Below are 26,091 nucleotides of genomic sequence, written 5' to 3'. Positions count from 1 at the left end.
GACACTCCGTTTCTTTTTCAGATCTGTCTGTATGTCTGTGTAGATTATATTCCCTTGAAGCAATTGAAAAAGAACACATTGCTTTTATGTTACACAAATCACATAACCGCATACCTGAAACCTGCTCATGTCATATGCCGTGCCACAGCAAAGCTGTCCGACAGCCTAACTGTCGCATAACCGATCCGAAAACATGTACCCTATAAACGCAGTGCTCACCGCCATGTGCTGAGAAATGCCACTTCAGGACGGCCGAGTAAATCCTTTCCAGACTGTCGGCTCCTGGGAAGTTGACAGCGAACACGCAAAAGTGTCTCTACAAACATATTATACAGTGCTCATACATAATACATATGTGTTGCATATGGATATATACATAATAATGTCAAATATTGCATTTGAAATTAATATGAAATGAGTAGAAGGAGGTACCAATAAAATTAAAAGCCAGTAAACACAAATATGAAATGGTTCATAAGACAAAAAATTACATTTACAATCAAATTTATAGTATACGCATATACGTCACATATTTTAATCACATGTACATAAAAGCCTATATATTTATGTGCGTGTATATAATATTTATGACATCGCTACGCTACGATCACTTCCAAAGCCTAACCTGCAGACGTGGATTGACGGTGAAGCTTCCTGCTGTTGGATTCATGCAAGTCACATATTGCGTGCTGTGGATGTCTTTCAGGGTCAGTTTGGAACGGTCATACCTAAAATTCATGTAACGTGACTTCCAATACTGAATAATGCTCCAAAAGTGGTTGATGTCTCAAACTACCATGCTTGAGTAGTCGAGACATATCACACAAGTTACCAACAGAATCCATCGCACAATCACAAGAAAGAAATAATGTGATCAAATATATCAACCCGGATGCACCATAAAACATACATCGATATTGATTAAACATTATATTTCCGACCTATTCCTCACAGTCTTCTTCAGAAACATTGCCTACCAGTGACCGTAATCCAGATGCTGCCTTATCAATGTGTGCGGGCCTACAGTTCCATACTGATCCACCATGGGCATGTTCAAATCATCCAAGAAGTAGACGAGTCTTTTAGATCCAACCGGACCGAAATTGCGACCGGCTTTCTTCTCCAGCGGCTTCTCGAGCATTCCTAAAATGACCCAAAATTTGACGTGCAACAATGCCAGTGTCCTGGGTCTGCGAGCGTGACCCAAATCATTCCAGCAAAACTTGAGTGTTGGTGACGTGAACAAATTCACTAGCCTGAGAAGGTGCTCCAGTGATACTATCATAGATAACATAAAGATGCATCTAATCAAACACATAGCTCTTTCTTAAGCAAATCAACAAGAGAACCATACTAGGAATAGTTTCATAGAATGTTTTTATAGATCACTCTTTTTCATTTAGCACGATACTAGATAACAGTTACAGCAAAAAGTAGCATGGAAAAATAGGAAAAGGTTGCAATATAAAATTCATTAAAACAGCTGAAAACATACTACATAAATTCTGAGTATTTAGGAAGCTCCTGGACGCTTTAAAAAAGTTGCAAAATCTTTTAGTGATTACTAGGCCGATCATTCTTTTACCTAAAACAAATAATTTTGCTCAAAAAATTGAAAAGTTGAATTTCCCAATGTGTTAGATATTCTATAAATGGGTTATGTTTTGAACCCAAGTGTATGTTGTGAAAAGTAAAATGCATTGATTTTGGCAACTGACAATTACCTTGCAGCATAGCTGCGGTAGTGTAGTAGTTGAATGGTACGCTCGCGACATTGCACTCGTTCTCAAGAGCCTGCATAGCCGCGTTTGCCAGCAGTGTCTTTCCAGTGCCGGCAGCACCGACCAGCATCACAGGCCTTTGCTTTGACAGCAGCATATCCATGAGCGAACGAATTCTTGTCGTCTCTGCCGTTGGCACGAGAACAGACTGAAATGAAATGAAATTTTTTTTTATTATACAAGTATATGTCTGGAATAAAACTTAGCGAGATATATACGGTACACAGTTACACGCACATCTATCTTTATTTGTCAATCGTGCAAATGTGTAACACACATAACAAAAATGAATGAGATGTGATATACAGAAAAGTCAGGTATGGACAGGAGACTTGATATAACAGAGTCATCAAAGTAGTCACCCTGGTCAGGACTCGACTCGACTTGAGTCACTCCGTGCATTGACTCGACTTGTACTAGAGTCACGTTGTATGGCTCAAGACATTCCATATGAATTTATTCAAGTCTCTTGTATCAGGACTGATACTTGAAAAACAAGCCCAAAACTGTGTTTTATCCGTATGAATAAACAATAAACATGTTCAGAGTGAAACGATGAGTATATTGTGAATGTGAAGCCTTCGACATTACCCAGAAGTCGGGGAGCAATGGGTCGAGCTCGAGTCATAGTTTTTACTGTTCTGTATAGAGTTCAAGTCTGGTCCAACTCCCTTCTGTGAAACTTTTGGGCGGAATCAAAGGCCCCAAATTCATAATATACTCTTTTACCCACTTTTTCCTACTCCAAACACATATTTTCACAGAGACAAAAAGACAGTTTCGGCGCCTATTTTTCAATTCTCTGTCCTGATTTACGTGGCTTGATTAAGTCATATAGAACTTGTCGAGTCATGTCTTGGTCAGAGCCACTCGCAATGACTCGAGTGCGAGTCGAGTCATTTTCCATTTAAAAAAATTGACTCGAGTCCATAATAAATCGCGACCCGAGTCATTACAACTCTGATGACAACTATGACTTGGACTCGAACACTATGACTCGGTGGTAAGTTGAAAATGACTCGACTTGACTCGAGTCAAAACTATAAAACTAAAATTGCCTTGTGCCTTGGCTACAACCCTGCAGTCAGGTAAAATACGCAGTTCATTTAGTAAGCTATTCCATATACGTGATTGAATCTTGTACAAGAGTGCTGTTCTGCAAACTGAGACTAGATCAGGGGTCACCAACACGCGGCCTGCCAGGTCATATTTTGCGGCCCGCGACATGATTGGAGATTTCGGAAGAAAGCTAAGAAAACATTTTGAAATGCTGAAATTGACGTGCAATGGCCCAAACACTTCCAATACAGAGACCCCTAGAAAACTGCTTAGGGAAGTGGTTCTAAAACTGAGGGTACGTCCCCATATGGGGTCGTGAAAGCATCTGAAGGGGCCGTGGAGCTGCGTTCAACTAAAAAAAATTCGCGCTCGGCACGATTTTCTTCGAATTCATAGTTATAGCTATTGCACTGAATAAAATCTGGAATTCATATTATAGAATTCTCTCGTCAACATTCATAACCTTCCATACCATCAAACTATCCGTTCGGATAGCCAGCATTATGGATGCATTTTGTGATATCACGATAAGGGGGCGCGAAATTTTTCAGTATCATATAGGGGGGCATATCAAAAAAGGTTTGAGAACCACTCGCTTAGGGCTTTCCCACAAGATTAAGCTTCAAGTGGGGACGGTCTTTCAGCTAGTTGCGTATCTCGCTAGTCCCAAAAAGCGTTTCTAGGTATCGTGCACAGCTCGCAGTTTAAAATAAAATGAAATTGATGACAGTGATACTTTGTTGTATTTTTATTCCTTTAATGAAATATTACTTTTTTTGTGGTCACTATACCCATTGCCTATGTTATGTAGAACAGCGTTGTACTGACGTAGATTTTTAAAACGTGGTTGCCCCTTTATGTCGATATTGAATTTATGCGGCCCGCGGCCACTACGAAATTTGAAAAGTGGCCCGCGACCCGTTTTGAGTTGGCGACCCCTGGACTAGATTGAGGTTGATCATGTGTTTGCGTAGTGTTGGTGGCTTACCTGAAGAGGCAAGTCCGGAGTCATCGTAAACTTGGGAATCTTCTCGCTCCAAGGCACGAATTTCCTGGTTTTCGGATCGATGCAGAAGTCGAAAACTCCTCCAGACGCGGGAAACTTGATCTGTTTGAATTCTCTCACCCACCAACGGCTGAATTCTTGCCGGTGATCAATCAACTGATAAACAGAAGCTATCTTGGCGGGAGTATATGCAGAGAATGCATATGAGACATTGTTTGCAATTAGTAAATTTTAATATAAGACACAGATGATCATTACGCCTATTGTGATATCAAGGTAGCTCATCGAGCACTTGACAACAATGAAGATAGTGCCTGCTCTACATAACATATAAGAAAATTTGGCATTTTTTTACCATGCTTATTTCATAGCACTTTCTGACAATGTTGTGGGTAAAAATCATTTCGTTGTGCCCGTCCCTAAGAGTTTTAAATAGCAAAATTTACCCGAGTAGTTGATTCAATATAAATAATTCTACACGCCGCAACCGCTTCAATACTTCACCTGGTCGTGCAGAAGTCCGCCACCAAACGCCCAGACCGCAGCGAAAACGAAATAAAGCTCGTACAGATCCCGGTGAGAATCGGCAGGCACCGTCTCGGGAGTGAGCAGGCATTCAAGAAGATAGCACAGGGACTGTAATATGAAGAGTACAAGATGTATGATCTCAAAAATATATAGGAAGATACAATTGAAGAGCTTTCTTTGAGGTGCAGAACTTCAATATACAGTTGAATAGTATATTCATATTGAAATGAGCCCGCATATTTTCGGTTGACACTCGTCAGGGGTAATTGTCAGCAACTAGTAGAGAATTGCAAAGAACATTGTGTATATCAACAATTGGATCACAAAATATGACGTCACCGGCATGAAATTTCAAATAATTGGAGCGAAGAGAGCGCTTAAGCTCAATACATTATTTTTAGATGATACACAAACTCCTTCTGTAGGATATCAGGAGAGGTCGTTCACACTTTCGTTTAGGTGCCTTGGAGTTGACTTTTATCAAAATACGCCACCAACGTCGTTAAATTCTACTCAAATACAAGTGCAAGTAGGTATTTCCAAGTAAGTAAAAAAGTACGTATTTTACGCCTAGTTTTGCCTGAAAGCTGAATACTGTTATCAAGTAAAAGCGGTCTAAATTCATAATCATTTGGACAAGTATTGCAATCTACTTGTACAGATCTTATACCACGTATATACACAGGGTTGTAATGACTCGAGCGATGACTCGATTCGTGAATTTTTTGGTGACTCAACTTGAGTCATTTTTTCGACCGCTTAAATGACTCAAAACGAATCGATTTTTGCATTGACGACTCGAACCAAGTCATATGACTCGAGACTGGGACGGCCAAGACAGACATTTCATTGTGACTTCGTAGAATAGTAAAGTCGCCGCATGATTGTTATTTCCTCTATCAGTCCTGATACTTGGAGAATAGGGCCTGAAACTGTTAAGACTGGGTAAAATTACTATATTATGAATGCGAGCCATTCTATATCACTCGAGCAAAGTTGAAAAGAGTGGGTTGAGCCGGATGAAACTCAAAACTGAACAGTGAACACAATGACTTGGACTCGGACTCGAGTCAAAACACTATGGCTCGGACTGGACCCTCTACTAGCTGACTTGGACTCGCAGGTGAATTGAAAATGACTCGACTTGACTCAAGTCAAAACTATAAAATCAAGATTGATTTGTGACTCGGCCTAACAAGAAATTGGCTCAAAATTTCGCCCTCTTCGGTAATTGGGTAGCCAATAGTCCCAAACCAAAAAAAAACAACATACTCACTTGGACCATAGTGTTTTCGGGGATGGGGGTCACGGTCTTGAAGGTGGTTTTGATCGCTTCCAAACAGATGGGAATGTATTTGTCAAAGAGAACCGTGAGGTTCGCTCGTTCAGACTGAATGGTGCGGGTATCGATCCAGCTCATCACAGGCCTGCAATAAGATCGCAAATAGTTTCAAGGGGGGGACGTGTACTATGAATGCATGTTTACTAGGGTTGATCAGAAATATTTTTTACGGATTCCAGGGATTCACTGATTAAATTGTGAGGTTGCCTAAAAAGGACGCACGAGAGTTTGAAAATTTTGAATCTATTGTAAAAAAAATTTTGAAAAATTGTTTCAAATTTTACTGTCAACCCCATGAAATTGTCGAGTTGCCTACAAAAACGATGCAAAACTAATTTGACGCAATTCCAACCCGTAGAAGCGAAGTTTTCTCAGTTTTTTTCGTTCCTAATTCTGGGATTACTCAGCACCATCCAGGCTATTGTTGCGAATCCAAAATTTTAGACTGCAATAACGTCGCTTCTACTGGTGGAAAGTGAGCAAAAGTTGTTAGGCACCGTTTTTTTTTTGGACAACTAAACAATTTCAAGTGGTTGACAGTAAAATATGAATTATTTTCTCAATTTTTCTGATAATAAATTCAAAATTTTTAAAATCCTGTGCGGTCACATCCGCCAGTCGGAATCGAGATGAATGTGTTGTCCAGCGTTTTTTATAAGCAACCTAACAATTTAAATCAGTGAATCCCCAGAATCCCCTCCCCCCCAAAAAAAAGTTATTTTTGAACAACCCTAATGCGCATCGAAGCAGATGTACGAAACGTAATACTAATCGATATAAATATACATACGAAAAATTGAGATTTACCACCAGCATGTAAGATACATTCCAGGCGACCAATTTGTATCAAAATATTGTGACCTATAAATTTAATTTAAAAGCAACATACGGGTTCCATCCGAGATCCTGCGGGTTAACGTAGAGAATCCCCGCCCTCGAAACTGTCGCAGGCGTCGCCGATCTCAAATGATAAATTTCGAACAGAAGACGCATTGAATTAGTCAGCGGGACACGCTCGTTACTCGCAAGTGTTAGCACCTGGAATACAACGTATTAAAAAATGAAGCTGATGGTAGCCTGATTGGAATATACAGTATACAATACCTTATTGTCATCCATGACGGTGTTCAAAGATTCGATCCACATTGGATCGATATCGCCGTCGAGAACGATCCATTTCGGTGAGTTGTGAGACAGATTGGATTGATCTCTCATGATGGAAGAGAAGAGACCTGAAATTTAACAGAATCGTATAAATCAGTAATCAGGGTTGCAACCAAGTCACAAGGTTCCGAGTCACAGGTCAATCTCATTTTTATAGTTTTGACTCGAGTCAAGTTGAGTCATTTTCAATTCACCGCCGGGTCAAGTCGGAATCCAAGTCAGCGAGTAAAGGGTTGAGTCCGAGTCACTAAAGAATCGTGACTCGAGTCAATACAACCCTGTCAGAGATAGAGCCTCTTGGAGGTACAAAACTTCAGTACACAATTCGATAGTGTATTCATACTTCTAGTTTGTGCCAACAAAAGGAGTTTGTGCATAATCTCAAAACAGTACATTGAACTCAAGCTGCCTGTTTGCCTCGATTATTCCAAATTTTATGCCGGTGGCATCATATTTGGTGATACGATTGTTAATATACAATGTTGTCTACTAGTTGCAGACAATTACACCTGACGAGTGTCAGCCAAAAATACTTGGGTTCATTTCAATATGTATACCACTCAATCTTATATTGAAGTTAAGTGCCCCCAAGAGTCTATTTAAAATGTACGCAGCAATATATATAGTTCAAACATTTTGCAAGGACCGCAATAATGTTTTATGATTTTGCTTTGGCCCCTTGAGAAAAAGTACTCGCCTGCCCCTGGCCTAGAGCATGTAAGAAGAAAGTAAAGTGGAAATAGATATATCATAGTGTGGTCCGTTAATCTTGAGCGCCATCTCGTGTTTCTTCCACTGAAACTACTTGTATTTTGACCCGCCTTTGTAACAATGGCAGCAATGCTGCTCTAATGCATGTAACGAAAAAGAAGAATTCTCACCGTCTTTCCATTCTCTGGTAGACGGATGAATAAATCCAAACAGCTCGTTGGTGGTGAGCGCTTTCGGGTTCAGGTCATTCCAAACCGGGTGAGCGGAAATTAATTTATGAGTGGCGTGCAACGTCTTGAGGATGCTGGACTTTCCGGCTCCGGCACCGCCGATGACGAATACGGAATGACGAACTTGCAATAACTCCTCCAGTTGAACAACCTATTGGTACAATAAATAATAATCAGAGGAGCAAAGTCATTAAGTAATGCTATTTTTGCCTATTTGCATTACTTTCTCTAATGGTTATGGATTTAGACTACTCAACATTTCACCTTTCAGGTTTTGAGCCAAATTACTTGCTTTTATGATTTCGAAATTTGTGAAGCAGAAATTAGCTTGCACCATCGAGATGCTTTGACGACGGAGATGCGATGCGGCCTTTCTAGTAAGGTCATCTAGTCTGCACCCCCTTTTTTTTCTACTCCATGCTATCCGTGATTGCCGAGCGCCTAGCAGGATAGCCGCGGATACCAGTCTTCGAATCTTTGGTGTGACCCGGCCGGGGTTCGAACCCACGACCTACCGCTCAAGAAGCCGGGCGCACAACCATTACACTATCTCGCTCAGTATGGGATATGTTGCCGTCAGGTTTACGAGTGAAACTGTCATAACGACTTGGTCATACACTGCTTCATTGATTTGATACCATTTGTTAATTTCTCTTTTTGTAATTTCCTTTTTGAACTAATATTTGTTACAGCCAGACTGTGTAGAGACAAGTGTACCCGTTTGATGCGGGTGTTATCAGACCAGTTGACCTCGAAGGTCGTATCGATCATTCCTATCTGATATCGAATACTGTGCATGCGTATTTTCTGTACCACCATCATTGCCGTCTGCTTGTTGCAATTCGGTTGGATGAAAATAAAGGCTCTCCCTCTCTTTTTCAAAAATAGCCCCCTTTCATCAACTACTAAAGTATGTGACCCAACGACCAAATCTACTTGATACAACATCGAAGAAGAAACCGTATTCAATAAGCTGGTAGATGTACGATGCATACTTTTAAAACAAAGCTCTCCTCCGGCTGCAGTCTCAATGAAACAACCGACTTTCTGATTTTTTTCTCAAAGTCCATATCTCTCTTCCGCGGCACTTCGAGAGACGGAAAGAGGTCGCCTGGAAAATACAGTAGAGATGGAGGTACAAAACTTCCACATACACACTATACACAATGTGGTGTCACCAAGCTGTGTACTGCTAGACTAGGGATATTGATATATATCTTGAAGCTTAGAGGTATCCAGAAGCAGTCTTTCTAGTATACTTCCCATCCAGGCGTAGCAATGGCTATAAAGTTTATGTAATTCAGTGCGACACTAACCGATCAAGCCCATAAAGATGGGCACGTCTTCTGTGACAATTTTCGGCAAGTTGAAGTCCCGCAAGGCTCTCATCAAGACCTGGTCTTCAGGCCGCTGTCTGTCCGCACGCCGCAGAGACCCGGCAACCACCAGCACGCTCTTGACCGCCCGCAAACCCCAATCGTAGTGGGACTATTATGAAAACATACAAGTTGACTATACAATTAGATATTTCAAAAGTTTCAAGAACGTCAAAATATTCGACTCAAATATCTCAATACCAAGTACCTCTACTATTTTTTCGGGTAATCAAGTAAATTTTGTCAGCTTGCACTACTAAGGCAAGTGCTTATGTTTTTTGACTTCTTCCGCATAACGGTTTTTAGGCAAAAGTACTTACTTTTAAGCTAAAGAATGGTTTGAATGTGATTCCATCGAGTTTATGAAGGCCAAACGGCCTTTATGTGAAGATAACTTGATATATTTTCAAAAATTACAGGAACTTGTACTGTTACTTTATTGGAGTAGGCTTCCGTACTAGCATGACTTGCTGGAGTGATTATGTTTTTTGACGACTTCCAAATTTGCATAACAGTTTTTTTACGGAAAACTACTTACTTTTTATGAAGCTTGACTACTTTGACAACCACCATTTAATAATCGTCGACGGATACACTAAATTATTCACCTGCTTTGAACAAAGTTCCTTGCATAGATTGTAGAGCGTAATGAATTTCCTGGCGAGTATTTTTGCTTCTGTGAAACCCTCGGCGACAAGGTTAATCTCACATATTTGAGCGATGTCCGGAACGACCATAGCACACGGCCTAGAAATTCAAAATAGGATAGGTCAGTGTAGGCGAATAGAATGGTACTGTAGACCAGTGGTAGTACACTTGGCATTTTATAGCTTAGACTCAACTATTATAGTGTTTAAGGTACTCCGGTTCATTATTGGCTAGACCCTATCAAGTCACAGATATCGTCTTATCCATGTATATCAATTGCCAAGTCAGGCTTGGGGAAAGTATTCAAGAGTGCCATCCTAAAACATTTTGATATCAGTATAATATTGAGATGTACATTTAAATGCAGTAACCCCAAGAAGCACTTTTTCATTCCACGATATATGCTACCCCACACGAAATTACATTGTCAAGCCCGTGAATTCGACGTTACCTGAATAACGCCTTCAGATTTTCAGGCAATTCCGTTCTGCCCGCGTATCCCGGATTCATGGTGATGAATATTCCGACGCTGGGGCAGAGTTTGATATCGTCCCCGAGAAACATGAAGTGGGTTTTCTTGGCTTTCAACGAGTCTTGGATCATTTTCACCTTAGAAATGATCGATAAGCTGTTCTTAATTTTTAGTTAAATCAACAGAATGGATATATTGAAAAGAAAATGGAAAAAATATACCATTAATTAGCATATTCATACTGATATAAACCCAGTTAATTTTTTGCTAACTCTCGTCAGGTGTAATCGTCAGTATATAATCGTCACCGTATATTTCTATCAATACTCATTTCAATATACATTTTAATAATATATTCATTACGTAAATATATTAAAATGCGAATAAATATGTTATTATGAATATAGTATCAAAATGCATATTAAGGTCCTGTAGCCAAAAAAGTATTTTCAAATATTCATTTTACAGCACTATTCTTCCATGAACCACATTCTCGCGTACTGCATCGAAACATTCATTTTTGCATCATGTCAACTTAAAGTATATGTTTGAATTCTTGAGATGATAAATAAAATCTCTCCAATCTTCAAAGCAGCCATTACCTGCACAGCAACCACGGAAAGAACTTCAATTGCGATCCTGTTGAATTCATCAAAACAACCCCACGATCCCGTTTGGACCAGGCCTTTGTAGATATTACCGATGGACCGATAGTCCATTTGCTCGGAGCAGTTGAACACGTAGACCTTAAAAAGGTATTTGAACCAGGTAATAAATAGAAATCGGCAAAACGTTTGGAATACTGGACTCGCTTTTTTCAAATGGTGAAATTTTAGTTTCAATACTTTTTATAGGGTTGCCATATTTTGAGATGCGAAAAAGCGGACACTTTTCAAAAGTCTTAAAAGCTATGATACCGGACGAGAAAACGGGTGACTTGGAAATTTTTTCGAGTAATAGTATAGGGTTGAATAAAAAAAAAGGTCATTTCTCCGACTAGACTCGAGAAACACCCGCTCATTCCTATAATAAATGGCTCCTGAATTAAACGTAGGAACTTATTTTTTGTTTTGTTTTTCAGCCAGTTCTGCCGCTTAGTACGTCAGAGTCCGATTTTTGCAAGTATTTTAGCACTTTTTCTAGATAAAGAGGACAAATTCCGACAGAGGACGCTTCTGGTTTCTTGAAAAAGAGGACGAATCCTCTTGAAATAAGACATATGGTAACCCTACTTTTTATCATCATGGGAGTCTTAAAATCTCGATCGGTTGTATCATAACACTATGGTAGGCGAATTAATAAAAACGATATGTCTTGGAAGTAGATACCCAAGCATTGTCACAAGGCGCAATGAAATTGGATTGGTCGAAAAAACATCGAATTATCTATGATACGGGATGTAACTCGCATTATATTTTGTGGCCGCGTAAAAGGTACATACTTGAAATTCTGAAATCAATAACACTGCTATCACGTCATATAATACTGAGGAATACTGGAATCATCGAATTGAAACCTAATGCACAATTTTGATCAGCTTTAGTAATAAATTGAACAGACGCAAGTGAAAATTTCTTGGGAGTGTTTTCTGCAAGTAGCATTTATTCACACCTGTACTCCTAGCGCCCGTCCCAAGTCCTTTGTGGTCTCAGTCTTGCCAGTGCCTGCCGGTCCGGCGGGCGCGCCACTCATGATCAGATGCAGGGACTGCGTCAGCGTGATGTAACATCTAAAAATATCATAATCTCTCATCTTGTGCTAAAACAGTGATTCTGAAACTGGTGGTCGCGAAAGCAGCTGAGGGGAGGTGCAAAGCCGCCTGAGAATGAGTTTAATTTGTGCTGAAACCTCCAAGTTTCAACAATGGCAATAATCCTAATCATTTTTCGATTTTAAATGTTATAATTGCGTCATACCATCTAAACACTAGATGCTAGATTTTGACTGATACAGAACCTTGCACTAATCAGAAGATGTTTCTGAATGAAGTGTAACTTGTAAATGCGTGCAGCAATGCCATTGGTTTATGATTGAGCTTACGGTCAGGTACGTTTGAGCTGAGCCCCAAATGGTGTAATAAATCGGTGAAATATCTATGTGCTACATGCCACCATTGCATGTGATTATGTTTAACAAAATATTCAACTGGAAATTGTCTGGATTATCCTGTGTCCAAATTAAGCGGAATGTGTTTCAATATGAATATGAATATACTATTCACCTGTCTGTAAGCGGCGTGATCACCAGCCTGGGCGTGTTGCCGAGATACTCATACTGGTAAAGAAACTGCGCGTTGCAGATGTTGGCGTAACAGTTTTCGTCTGATTCGTCCCATCTGTGTCGTAGCTGGCGGAGCCACAAGAAGGCTTCCGACGAAGTGACTTTTTCCGATATCAGCCTGGCCACTACGTCGCGATTGTGTACGTCGATGGTGCACATGGTCATGATCTTTTGTCTGGAAACGTATCGTAAAATAATAGAACCAACGATATGTATATTATGTTAGATTACAATACAAGGCTCTCGGCAGAAGATTTAGATTTTGTAAAGAGTGAAGCTGTATCAGGGTTTCTTAAAGCATGGGCCGCGATTGCCTATATATATATGTTCTATAACACTCGAGCAAAGTTGAAAAAAGTGGATTGAAACGGAACGAGCTGACAACTGAGCCCGGACTTGAGTCAAAACACTATGACTCGGACTCGACCCTCTACTAACCGACTGGGACTTGACTCGGCGATGAATTGAAAATGGCTAACTTGACCCAAGTCAAAACAATAACAGCGAGATTGACTTGTGACTCGGGACCTTGTGACTTGGTTACAAACCTGAATTTTACTGTGAAATGTAAACATTGAAAATTTCATATGCACCATCAAAATATATACCGTACTTTCTTAGGTCATCGGGATAAGATATAAATATTACCTTTCTAATGGAGTGAGCTGCCCGAGGAGATGGTTAATCAAAGCATTGAGCTGGTTGATTTGCTTCTTGTTGTAATCTTTCATGGCGTTTTCGAAGCCTTCTTCCAGCTTTTCAAACGCAATCCCCACCTAAGCGACAATATCCAGCAAGTTAAATCAGTGGAAATTATGTCCGCTTCCGTAGCAAAGCTGTGATACGCGGTATTGTTCAATGTCAGACCAATGAAATTAGCATGTATAGGTCGTGATACTTGCATTTCGGTTCAATGTTTCTCAGACGGTGAGTCTTATATGCAGAGGAAGTGAAGGTAGTCAACGTTTTTATTCAGGCAGAAGTAGAAGTACTCGATGACAATTAAGTAGTTTTGCATCAAAAATTATCAAGTAGCCTGATACATAACCCGAGTGAGTATTTCTGTTAATAGCCCAGGATAGCAACCAAGTTTGTAATGACTCGAGTCACGACTCGACTTGACTCGAGTCATTTTTTCAAATGCATAAAACGACTCGTCTTGACTCGAGTCAATTTTCGTATTGACTCGGTTTGTACTCGAGTCATTGTGCATGACTCGAACCAGATCATATGACTCGAGACTAGAACGGCCAAGACAGACATGATGACTAGGACTAGAGTCAAACGACATGACTCGGACTCTACTAGCTGACTTGGACTCGAACTCGACTCGGCGTGAATTGAAAATGACTCGACTTGACTCGAGTCAAAACTATAAAAGTGAGATTGACTTGCGACTCGGAACCTTTTGACTTGTTTACAACCCTGATTGCAACTTTTATTCTGAGGGGAACTATTTTCTCATTTGCGAAAGCCCAAGTGCGAAAAGTATGTAGCTCTGCGTCGAAAACCCTTCAAGTAGTGAAACTAGCCAGCAATACCTACTTGTGCACATCTAAATACTTCGTCACTGATTGTTTGTAATGATGTAATGATAGCTAGCCTACATTCATTCTGAGAGATACATATCATTTTCTCAATCCACATCAACTGTAACATTGTTTTTCTTCAAATTCGGTGATTAAATGATATTTTTTAAAATTAAAAAAATTATATCACAATCGACTAACTTCTGTGGTCCACCAGATTTGCGAGCCCGTCAGCGCGATTTGCGCCGGGTAATCGAACAGCCACTGATCTCTCGGCTTCTCCTCGTACGACACAACTGATTCCTCCAGAGTTTTCCTCACGGTGGATTGCATAGATTTCAGTAAAGTATTCAACCAAGTCTCAACCTGTAGGATAGCAGATAATAATCGCTTGTACTTTGAAACGATGTCTGCAGGTTTACCTGTCCTCTCAATTTTGTAGGCTTATCAAATTCGGCATATTCTTTTTCCTTGCTGTACATTCCGATTGCGACGTGTTGATCAATCTCTCCATCTTCTCCGACTTGAAATTCCAGCCCGTTGATGTTATCGAATAGTTGACGCAAGTGATGGGTGACCTAAACAAAAAATTGGGTTGCCTCATATTTGAGCATGTGACACAATAAAAAGCAATTTAGCGTGCGACGCCGCTGCATTAGGGTTTTCCAAAAAAAACTTTTTTTTCAAATTATATTGGCTACTTCATAGAATTTTTAGGTTGCCTAATAAATTTGGCTGCCTTTCGCAGAAGCTTAATTATTGAAGTTAAAAATTTTGATTTTATTGAAAAAAAATTTACTGACCCCATGAAATCGTCACGTTGTCCAAAAAACGATGCATAACAAATTTGGATGAATTCCAACCCATAGAAGCGAAGTTATTGCAGTCGAAAATTTTGTATTTGAAAAAAAAATGATATTTACGGCGGGAAACTCTATCATTAAGCTATGCTACTCGAATAACTTGGCTTCTAATTTGCTTTTTGAAATCAATCCACAAATTTTACTCCAATGATAATTGGAAGGGAGTAAAATTTGATGTGCAGAGTTTTAAGAATTTCATCAACCAGCCCGTTCTAACCTCCGGTGGTACAGTTCCCTTTGATAAAATATCGAGCAAACCGGCGGCGGACATGAAATAAAAGCGCGGAAACAGGAGACGCTTCCTCTCAAGGTATTCGGCGAGAGATTTTTCACAAACGGCAAGCCTGCAAATACAACAATTACAATCAGACACTAATCATGCCGACGTGTGAAAATACATCGTTTCAAACGGGGCAACAAGTTCCCATTACCTCTCCAGAAGATTCTCTAGCTTCTCGTGCAAGCCTTCGCGAATCGCGGACTCGATAATGTTTGGGATTTTTTCTGACTCGAACATCAGCTCCTTCAAGTCTTTGTCGATCTGCACAAATCTTTCCGTGTCGTCCGGTAGCTGCGACCTGATGTCCTGTTACAAATAGACAATGTTAATTCAAAGGAATTGATACTATCGTTTGAATATACTTGATTTTGGTCTTACAAATTATGTAATGATGACTGGAGACTGTGTACAATATATATGATATAATACGGACTATAATTCTATAAAACTCGACGATATTTTTTAAACAAGATGAATATAATCTGACTATCAAATCTGTCTAGAGTGACATGACAGATGGCATATATCTATTTTTACACTTTTCCGAACAACGGAATCCTTGAAACCTCAATTTTGATCGTACATAGAAAACACATAGAACACAACTACGCAATTTAGGGTTGTTCAAAAATACCTCCTTTTTTCAGATTTTTGCGGCTATCAACTAAATTTGTCAGGTTGGCTGAAAAAAGTTGCACACCAAACTTGGCTCAATTCCAATGAGTAGAAGTGAAACTATTGGACTTTAAAAACTTTAATTTTATTATAAAAAAGTGATTTTTTTTTTCAAATTTTGCAGGCTAACCCACGGAATTGTTAAGTTGTCAAAAAACCTATGCAACAACAAATTTGACTAAATTCCAGATCGTAGAAGTGAGGGTATTCATAATTCTGGGATTACTCACACTAAACTTAATTTGGGGCACGGTTTTTCAGCCAAATTTACAATTTTAGTTAATAGCCAGAAAATCTGAAATAAAAATCACTTTTGAACAACCCTACTACGAGAGAGAGAGTCTTCATTTTCATCGAACCAAAATACATAACAAACGGCAGTGATGGTGGTACAGAAAATATGCGTGCACAGTATTCGGTATTAGATAGGAATGAACGATAAGACCGTGAAGGTCATCTAGTCTGATCACACCAGCATCAAACAGGTACACTTGACTCAGAACAGTCTGGCTGTAAAAAAATGTTTAGTTAAGAAAGGAAAATAGAAAAAAAATTAAACAATGGTAGCATTAGTGGAAATCACTATCTGTGAAGTATTGAAAAGTATTTTCATATTGAAATGAGCCTGAATATTTTCGGCTGACACTCGTCAGGGGTAATCGTCAGTAACTAGTAGAGAATGGGAAAGAACCTTGTATCTCAACAATCGTATCACAAAAAATGGCGTCACCGGCACGAAATTTCGAACAAGAGAGCGTTTAAGGTACCATTTTTAGATGTTGTTCCGAAAAATACCAAATTATCTATAATGTGATGTAATGCTGGCAATATTTTCTCATATGAAACCACAATGAGCATTGCCATTATACTCAAATCACAATCGATCATCAAGTATCACCTCAGCTCCAATGAATATGCTTTCCAGATGCACCCAAGTCCTCTGCACTTCCAACCAAAGCTGTATCACCGCGTCCGTCGTAGACAGCTTATTCTGCCAAGCCTGCACTTCCTCCCTGAAGTACTCCACAAACTTGGACATGAGAAGGGTTTGCAGCTGGACTTCGTTCTCTTCTAGCGCCTCTATCAGCTCTTCGTCCGTCTCCAAAAGCGGGGTGCCCGTGTGGTGGCGTTCGAACTTGGCTTGCACTTCACCCCAAGTCTGCTGCATCTCTTCCAGCACTCTCTCGATACCCATTTCTTTGACGGCTTTGTCCACAATGTTTTTCACCTGGGTATGGGGTAAAGGTAGTTAGCTCCAGACATGGACAATTAGATAATTTTTCGCGAATTCAGTAACTCTAATTCTAATCTAATTTGGGAAAAAACGTATAGCTATAATTCAAATTTTGAACCAGTTTGGAAATAACTGTGTAGCTCTAATTCAAATTCTAGTCTAATCTGGAGAGAAAAAAAACTTGGTAACTGTATTTCTAATTTTGATCTGATTTGGAAACAACTGCGTAGCTCTAACTCAAAATCCACTGTAATTTGGAAAAAAACTGTGTTGCTATAATTCTAATGTTAATCAAATTTGAAAATAACTTTGCAGCTATAATTTTAAATCTACTACAATTTGGAAAAAAACTTTGTAGCTGTAATCTTAATTTTAATCAAATTTGGAAATAACTGTGCGGCTCTAATTCAAATTCTACTCTAATTTAGAAAAAAACTTTGTAGCTGTATTTCTAATTTGAATCTAATTTGGAAATAACCGTGTAGCTCCAATTCAAATTCAACTCCAATTCGGAAAAGAAACTTTGTATCTGTAATTTTAATTTCAATCAAATATGGAAATAACTGTGTAGCTCTAATTCAAATTCTACTCTAATTTGGAAACAAACTTAGTAGCTGTAATTCTAATTCTAATCTATTTTGGAAGAGCTGAAGATTTTATAGTTGTCCTAGTCTGGCTTACTCTAGCGTGAATATTTACGATGTGGTCAGCAACAAAATCCTATTATTTTTTTGGAATATTCAAGTGTATTTTCTCTACAAGCACCACTATCTCAAACGTCCTTCATTTATCATCAGCTTCAAAATCACTCGACAGATGTATTTATAAAAATAGATACTAAACATGCAAGCAAAAAAATGCAGGAAACAAGATTCACGTTTCAATCCAAAAGCATAAAGTGGCCCCTTTCCAAAATAAATTCACAGTCGAAGCGTTCAACTGAAGTGAATTCCGATCTAACCTCGTCTTCCACTTTGTGCAGCTGAAGCGCCAGTAAGTCGGCCAGCGTCGTGCTGTCGTCCATGTTAAACTGCACGCCTGTGGCCGTCATCAATTGATGCCAGTGGCGTTCTCTGATGGCCGGATTCCTTAGTTCGACAATAGCCCTGAGCGATGTCAGCATATTCTTCACCGACAAATCGAGACCGGTGAACGCGTCCCAGGCTCTGCATTCTGTCGATAAAACATTCACCATTACTTTTGCCGTTTCCCAAGTCGTCCAGGGCACAATAATCCGAATTGGGCCTAATTTTTAATGAATAAAGTCTTTTCCACTAAGAGTCATATCATTAATTTTAACGAGAATCATAGTTTCAACACTTAATTCCTAATCGGTCGGTTGTAATGACTCGAATCATGACTTGACTCAAGTCGCGATTTTTTGGTGACTCGACTTGTCTCGAGCCATTTTTTCAAATGCTTAAAATGACTCGACTCGAGCCAACGTCTGTGTTAACTCGACTTGTACTCGAGTGCTTGTGTATGACTCGAGACTAGGACGGCCGAGGCAGACGTTTCATTGTAACTTCAAAGAATAGTTAAGTCACCGTGTGATTGGTATTTCGTCTATCAGTATCTGATACTTGGAAAATAGGGCCAGAAACAGTTTAGACCGAGGAAAATTACAATATTATGAATGAGGCCATTCTATATCACTCGAGCAGAATTGAAAAATGTAAATTGTACCAGATTGAAATCAAAACTGAACAGTGAACACAATGACTTGGACTCGTACTCACAACACTGTGACTCGGACTCACTGACTTAGACTCGGACTTGACTCGGTGGTGAATTGAAAATGACTCGACTTGACTCGAGTCAAAACTATAAAAGTGAGATTGACTTGTGACTCGGAACCTTGTGACTTGCTTACGACCCTGGCTAATCATATTTAGTGCTCAAGTGAACGACAGGTACCCTTATCAATCAGACGGATGTCTTTCAGGAATTTCTTGATCTGGACGTCCATCTCTTCGACGTTGATTTCGCGCCATCTCGTCAGCATCCACGCGTTCATGCTCGACCGGTGGAAAAAGATCATGTCCCAGAGTTGCTAAAAATAAAATTGGTTTCAATTGATCAATTTGAACATTTGCCAACCGGCGGGTGCCTTTTATTTCATTCAATCAATGTGACAGGCTGATTTGTCAAAACCAGCGATTCCCAGCCTCCAAGGTAGCCTTCTTGCGGCTTTAATTGACCCTAAAATATGCCACAAAATATAATAGCCGACAGTCGTTTGTTTCTATGAATAGTTATAGTCAATTTCTGTATACGATTTCTAAAATGAAGGATATTAGTTACGTTTAAAGCCGCCCAAGGCCGCTTCTGAAAACCAGGAAAGAGAATTCTTGCAGACTAACGTCAAACGTACGAATGAATAGTGAATACTCGTTAGGACAAGGACATATCTTGAGTTCTGCTGATCATACACTTTTATATATCGTGTCCGTAAAGAGTAAATTTCAACACAATTTCAATAACAGCAAAATAACGGCTCATAGTCAAGTATAAATTGCAATAAGTCCAATATTAGTCAGCATATAGTCCCCCGCAAACTTGTGCATTAAGTGCTGAAATGTATAAAGACTGAAGAGCTATCACATAACGAAATAATAGTATGTTGTAGTAATGATATGCATTTTCAGTTTATTTCAATGTATAGCACTCGATAATCGGCGTCTATCAATGCTAAAATAACCTATATAGAATCTATAGAAGTCTATGTGCATGCTTTGAGTTGGCTGGATGGTGAGGTAGGCATAGGCTAGCTACCTTAATATTTTCGTTATAAGTAGCCTACTCCAGTGTTTGAAATGCGGCTCCGACATCGAAAAAGAATGGGAACCACTGCTCAAAACTGTATTTGGCTTCATGGGTGATACTTTGTGTACTAAATAATACTCGAATTGATACTAAATTCGATGATACATGGACAAGTTTTTTTTCTTCTTTAAGATTAAGTTTACCTGTACATGATTGCACACAAAAATCTGAATGGCACACAACAAGGAACGGCCGCTACCTTCAATATCTTCAGCTCTTTCCTACAAGCCTTCAATTGCTTGAAGTCCGGCACGTTGACTTCGAAAAGGTCAGCCGATTCGATAAGCGACACCATTTCTCTCTCTTTCTCCACCAAAGCGCGTTCGGTGCGATCCATTTTTTCGTACGGATTTTCAGAATTGTACCAAAACGGCGCGGTCCTGAAATTTTTTAGCGGTGAACTCGCCCACTTATTCCTTATCTTGACAGAAAAAGAACTTACTTTCGGAACTGTTCGCGGAATTCGTGTTGCGCGATGTCGAATTTCGTGCAGAGCTTACGAATTTCGGCGACTTTGGAGCTTTGGAATTGAGAGACTTCGTGCCTGACGGTAACTCCCTAAAAACATGGATTTTATGTACACAACTTGTACACAGTTGAAATATATACACATATTGAACTAAATCGAATATTTTCGGTTGACACTCGTCACAGGTAATAGTATTTAATTGATTTTTTTAGATGATATACATCAAGCTTAAGCTGTTCACCTTCATTATTCAAATTTTCATGCCTGTGACGTAATATTTATTGACACGATTGTTGATGTTTGGTATTACTTGTAACATACAGTGATACAGTTTTGACGTATATTCCTACAAATTCGATGCCAGTTCAAATTCACCGAAAACTACAGCATCAATATAATATTCGTTCTGACAAGACATTGCTCATCAAAATTTTAGTGATGTGATTCCAAACGGGTTCAAAATTTCAATAAAAATATGAATTCTATTCGAAATTAGTCGCAAGAATATCGCACCTTCTTTTTGGTAGCTTCCCACCGTTCCGGCAGTTCTTCGATCTGATTGTGGACGCTTTCCTGTATCTCAACCTCGTACGCCGTCAGCAATTCCACAGTCTCTATCAGCGGCTCAAACATATTGTCTGTGGACTACAATATATAAGACATTGCATGAGTTATGAGTACAATGTAACAAAAATAATATGTGAATTATCAATTAGAATCATATCACTTCTCTCTCCGTACCACTTGTCTCTCTCTGATAGCCAAAAGCCTCCCCATAACTCGGACCAGGGCATCGTGGTCGCCCTTTTTCACTTCTTCCGACAGCCCTTCGTTTGTGACGACAATGAATTCCTCCAGGTCTTGGAGACTGCAATAGAACAGGGATGATATCATTGAAAACACAAAGCAATTCAAAATAGCGTTGCACATCACAGAAATATTTTCCACAAATTGGCAATTCCAAACGACTTCATGCTATTGTTGGCGCACTCCTAGGAAGGTTGTATTCTGCGCCATTAGGTCATACTTATACTGTACAACCAGGGTTGTAATGAGTCGAGTCATGACTCGACTCGAGTCCGACTCGAGTCACGTTTTTCAGATGACTCGACTTGACTCGAGTCATTTTCTAAAATTACGGAATTGACTCGACTTGACTCGAGTCATTTTCTAAAATTACGGAATTGACTCGACTCGACTCGAGTCATTGCGCATGACTCGAACCAGGTCGTATGACTCGAGACTCAAACGACCAAGACCGACGTTTCATTGTAATTCGAGGAATAGTAAAGTAACCACACTATTGGGATTTCGTCTATTGGTACTGATACTTGAAAATGCGGCCAGAAACTGCTAAAAATGACGAAAATTAGTATATTATAAATGCGAACCATTCGATATCACCAAAGAGAGTTACAAATAGTGGATTTAACAAGTCCTTAACTGGAAACTGGGCAGTCAACACAATGACTTTGACTCGGCTTGAGTCATAATACCATGACTCGGACTCGACCATCTGATCGGTGACTTGGACTCGGACTTGACTCGGTGGTGAATTGAAAATGACTCGACTTGACTCGAGTCAAAACTATAAAAGTGAGATTGACTTGTTACTCGGAGCCTTGTGACTTGGCTACAACCCCAGTAGGGAGCGCGCCATACCTCTCTGTGATATGATTGAGGAGGTATTCCTTCAACATCAAACTCCATCGCTTGACAACGTTGAGTAGATTCTGCTTGAAGGGACGCACGTCGACTTGAAACCAGGCATGGAAGATCTAATCAAGAAAGAATTACAGTATCAGTATCAGTTTATTACTAATATCTTCATTTCAAAACACCGCAAGACTGCGATACAATGATAAGATAGGTAGGTGTCTAAACGACTTGGAGTGGTCTTCGAAATCAGACAGACACCTGGACTGGACGATGTAAACTTGGACAACAAGTTTCTATTTATGATATAAATATAAATAATAAAAAATTTGAAAATTTTCTGTACACCCCATGAAAGTGTTAGGCTGTCTATATAAACGACGCTCACCAAATTTGGTTCAATTCCAACCAGTGGAAGCGGAGTTATTGCCGTTTAAAATTTGGATTTGAATAAAATAGTATTTACGGTGAGCACAACTATAACAAATAAACAAAGAATCGGTCACTGTAAATTTTTATATAATAAATAGAAACTTACTTCTCCTGTAGCAAAGCGGTTACTGGCTGGAATTGAACCGAATTTTGTGTGTAGGCTTAAATTAGGTAACCTAACAATTTCATCGAGTAGCCAGTACGATTTGAGAAAAAAAGTCATTTTTGAAGAGCCCTAACGCACACTGATAGAAAGAAAAGAGGGATAACACAAAATGACTAATGATTAAAATGAATTACGCATGTGTGTCGATAGGCGAGTTTGATATGTCAGATCTAGGTCCAGTAATCTTGAGGGCTAGTATTCAATTTAAAAACCGAGGGTTTGCAATTCATTTATTAGTTGATTGAGTTCTTTATTTCAAAACCACACAAGACTGTGATAGACGGTAAAGATAGGCGTCACAGTAACTTGGTGGCAGATAATCAAACACAGACTTTGCCTATAATAGCAGCATTTTGAAGAGCTTCTTGGAGGTACACAACTTCAATATACCATAGAATAGTACCCTGTGATCCGGTATCGCCGTGATTTCATTGTGCAGCGTCTCGTACAAGTCTATTTGCTCCTTGAATTGAGCAAGGGTGGGAGGCGACTCCGGCACTCCGGACTCGGCGTGAAACTCGATTTCTTCCTCCGTCAGCACGTGGTTGTAAAGCAGAAACTGACGCATGAACTCTTTTCTGTCGTCCACCCAGAGATACGCATATCTAAAGCAAGATGAAATAGTTCACAACCAAATCAAATAAAAACCGAATTTGTATTTTTCACAATTGAATAATTGTTGATAAACGATGCGCTTCCCATTACTCAACTAGTTGCTGACGATTGCCAATGACAGGTGTCAGCCAAAGATATTCGGGTTCTTTTCAATTTAAATATAATAATCCATCATCTCTTTTACCGGTCATAAATTAATGAATGTTATTCAAGTTTTTACTGAAGAAATCGATTCAAAACTTTTCCAAGCTACAGTTCCAACAAACTAAAAATCTACTGAATCCACCAAATTTACAACTGCTACAGATAAGCTAGCTACAATCAGTCAATTCCGACTAGTAGAAGTGAAGCTATCAGAGGAGTTTGAAAATTTCAAGTTTACCATAAAAATATTCATTTTTTTTGTTCAAATTCTTCTGGGATTGTCAAGCAATCTAATAAAAGAATTATTAATGAAAAACTCAAATAACTTCACTTCTACTCGTTGGAATTGAGTCAAACTTGGTGTGCAACGTTTTTATAGCCAATCTTAACAATTTTAGCAAATAGCCGCAAAAATCTGTAAAAAATTATTTTTGCACAACCCTAATGTCCTTTAAAAATCATACCTGTCGAGACCGACCCTATACTCGGTCGCGTTTTCGATGACAACTTGAACCCTGTCCATGATTTCCGATCTCAGATTCAACAGCTCGGGCGCCTGTTCCATGTCCGCAAAGTAATTGGGAAATCCGTAATGTGGCGCAATGCGCGGCACCAGACTTGAAATCTGAATTGTAGTTATTTCGTTACCAGTCACTTTCAACTTACAAATCGCATGTCATTTTTAGAGGCTGCATATGAAATTTAGTCACAGCAATAGCTGATTGAAAGACTCACTGACTATTTGGCAACCCGTAAAAAATTACCTACCCATAATACCACGATTACAAAATCATAACTTCAATTGCTAGAGTATTTTCATAGAGGTACACCACAAGTGTATCTGTAAATAGTTTATGGTGTTGAAGCCGACGATAATCAAAGTCTCGAGTGGAATAACATATTCTCGCACAATTTCTTAAAAAACTTATTACAAGCTAGCATAGTATTGATTTTATCATGCAAGATATATATCATTGAATATACAATCTCTTCGATCGAATCTTTATTATCAGAAGGTTGCAAATTTCGGCAATAGCTTACCTTCAATATATCGTTGATGATTCCGTCGATCAACTCGTAGAACCCTTTTTTGGATTCAAAATCTAAAACCGGGTCGTACATCACGTCGGGAGCTTGCAGAGAAAGACGGACTTCAAAGAACGGCGGGAGGGATTGTTTCATGTCTAAAAAAACATTCTTGTTAAGAAAAGGAAAAGCTATATACAATTGTATAATGTACGGTATTCATATTGATATAAAGCAGGATTGAATGGTTTTGCAAGTACAGAACTTCTACATAAGACAAAGCTATATTCATTTCTCTTTTTCTTTAACACATAACTTCGAAACTCGCACGGAACGGCATCACCACGTATAGACTTTGACATGAATTTCTGACCAGTACCTGTATTTTTGACGATGTATTCCAGAGAATATTTGATAGCCGAGAATATCCCGTTCATGACAAAGTAATCCAAATACTCGAGATAATCTTTCCACTCTTTTGATTCCGGATCAACTTGCAAGTGTTCGATATTCTCCTAAAAAATGAGCGTTACCCGAGGATAGGTCAGTAACAGAAGTCTTGAACATTTCAAGCAATTTAGTAGATTTTACACACTTACACTGCGTAGTCAGCAATTCTGAATCCTGACTAGTTCCATTCTACGTTATTTTACTCCTAATCTCAATTTAAAGAGCTTCTTGGAGGTACAGAACACCCGTTAAACGATGCGTAGCAAATTTGGATCAATTTAAGCCAGTAGAAGTGAAGTTATTGGATTACAAATTTTGAATTTGAAATAATAGTATTTACGGTGGGCAGTACTATAATTAATTATTATTAAAGAATCACCCACCGCAAATACTATTCTTTTCAATTCCATTTTTTTTTCGTAAATACAAAATTTTCCGACTCTAATCGCATCTACACGCTGGAATTGAGCCAAATTTGGTGTGTAGCGTGTTTTTTTTAGTTTAAATTAACAATTTTATAGAGTAGCCAGTAAAATTGGAAGACAATAGTTATTTTTGAACAATCCTAATACACAGTACTATATGATTTTACGTTTGCAAAAATATTGCCGATTACCTGAACAAGCTTGTGTATAGCTTTGGAGTCCTCGACACATTCAGAAAAACGCTTCCCGATTCTCTCTTCCTTATCGTCTAGCTGAATCAGCACATCTTTCTTATCATCGCGTCTGACAAACATAGGCGTCGCAACCCACTGAAAATTGGAAGTTTCTTAAATTCGGAACGGATATATTCAGTCGACACCCAAAAGATATAGAACCTAGCTTAAGACGCATTTTCAAAACTTCAGAGCACTTCTTTGAAGTTTTACAGTCATTGATACCATTAATTTTTTTAAAGTGTGGCATTGACTCAATATAATCGGTCTGGCTTCAAGAGAGATATTCGTGATTAATGCTATCTCCAGGTCAATGCGACTAATTCTACATTTACACGCAAAGGAAATTCACCGTACCTTCTTCATGATGTCACGGATTTTCTGAACGTTACTTTTCGCTTGGTTTACGCGATCTTGCAATTTTTTAACTTTCGACCTGGTATCGTTGATGTAATCCCAAGCCCCTGAAAC

At 39.1% G+C, this 26,091-nt stretch overlaps 2 protein-coding genes across 3 annotated transcripts in view; one reads left to right on the top strand and one right to left on the bottom strand.

The window, feature by feature from the left end:
- LOC145457194 (FACT complex subunit SPT16-like) overlaps positions 1-26,091 on the top strand; it is a 284,951-nt gene that overhangs the window by 106,052 nt on the left and 152,808 nt on the right. The gene's annotated exons all lie outside the window — the stretch shown is intronic.
- The window catches only part of LOC145457338 (dynein beta chain, ciliary-like), an 84,484-nt gene that overhangs the window by 40,137 nt on the left and 18,256 nt on the right, over positions 1-26,091 (bottom strand). For both annotated transcript variants that reach the window (XM_080335529.1, XM_080335531.1), the window contains exons 18-53: positions 25,978-26,084; positions 25,579-25,716; positions 24,892-25,027; positions 24,528-24,670; positions 23,951-24,111; positions 23,131-23,332; positions 22,136-22,251; positions 21,215-21,341; positions 20,987-21,118; positions 20,447-20,562; positions 20,204-20,384; positions 19,096-19,231; positions 18,140-18,351; positions 16,843-17,172; positions 15,421-15,575; positions 15,207-15,333; positions 14,549-14,704; positions 14,328-14,492; positions 13,246-13,373; positions 12,539-12,772; positions 11,929-12,046; positions 10,920-11,063; positions 10,297-10,454; positions 9,806-9,944; positions 9,138-9,309; positions 8,817-8,932; positions 7,762-7,972; positions 6,821-6,948; positions 6,606-6,754; positions 5,651-5,801; positions 4,351-4,482; positions 3,829-4,002; positions 1,725-1,929; positions 978-1,143; positions 626-728; positions 220-316 (exon numbers count right to left, since the gene is read on the bottom strand). In XM_080335529.1, the coding sequence (XP_080191655.1) occupies positions 220-316; positions 626-728; positions 978-1,143; positions 1,725-1,929; positions 3,829-4,002; positions 4,351-4,482; positions 5,651-5,801; positions 6,606-6,754; positions 6,821-6,948; positions 7,762-7,972; positions 8,817-8,932; positions 9,138-9,309; positions 9,806-9,944; positions 10,297-10,454; positions 10,920-11,063; positions 11,929-12,046; positions 12,539-12,772; positions 13,246-13,373; positions 14,328-14,492; positions 14,549-14,704; positions 15,207-15,333; positions 15,421-15,575; positions 16,843-17,172; positions 18,140-18,351; positions 19,096-19,231; positions 20,204-20,384; positions 20,447-20,562; positions 20,987-21,118; positions 21,215-21,341; positions 22,136-22,251; positions 23,131-23,332; positions 23,951-24,111; positions 24,528-24,670; positions 24,892-25,027; positions 25,579-25,716; positions 25,978-26,084 (5,565 nt within the window). The remainder of the gene's footprint in view (positions 1-219; positions 317-625; positions 729-977; positions 1,144-1,724; positions 1,930-3,828; positions 4,003-4,350; positions 4,483-5,650; positions 5,802-6,605; positions 6,755-6,820; positions 6,949-7,761; positions 7,973-8,816; positions 8,933-9,137; positions 9,310-9,805; positions 9,945-10,296; positions 10,455-10,919; positions 11,064-11,928; positions 12,047-12,538; positions 12,773-13,245; positions 13,374-14,327; positions 14,493-14,548; positions 14,705-15,206; positions 15,334-15,420; positions 15,576-16,842; positions 17,173-18,139; positions 18,352-19,095; positions 19,232-20,203; positions 20,385-20,446; positions 20,563-20,986; positions 21,119-21,214; positions 21,342-22,135; positions 22,252-23,130; positions 23,333-23,950; positions 24,112-24,527; positions 24,671-24,891; positions 25,028-25,578; positions 25,717-25,977; positions 26,085-26,091) is intronic.

The sequence above is a fragment of the Botryllus schlosseri genome, chromosome 15, assembly GCF_051294905.1.
Source record: "Botryllus schlosseri isolate E-star chromosome 15, Bs_hap1, whole genome shotgun sequence".
Classification (NCBI taxonomy): domain Eukaryota; kingdom Metazoa; phylum Chordata; class Ascidiacea; order Stolidobranchia; family Styelidae; genus Botryllus; species Botryllus schlosseri.
The sequence above is the reverse complement of the archived record's forward strand: the minus strand, read 5'-3'. Positions and strand labels throughout refer to the sequence as shown.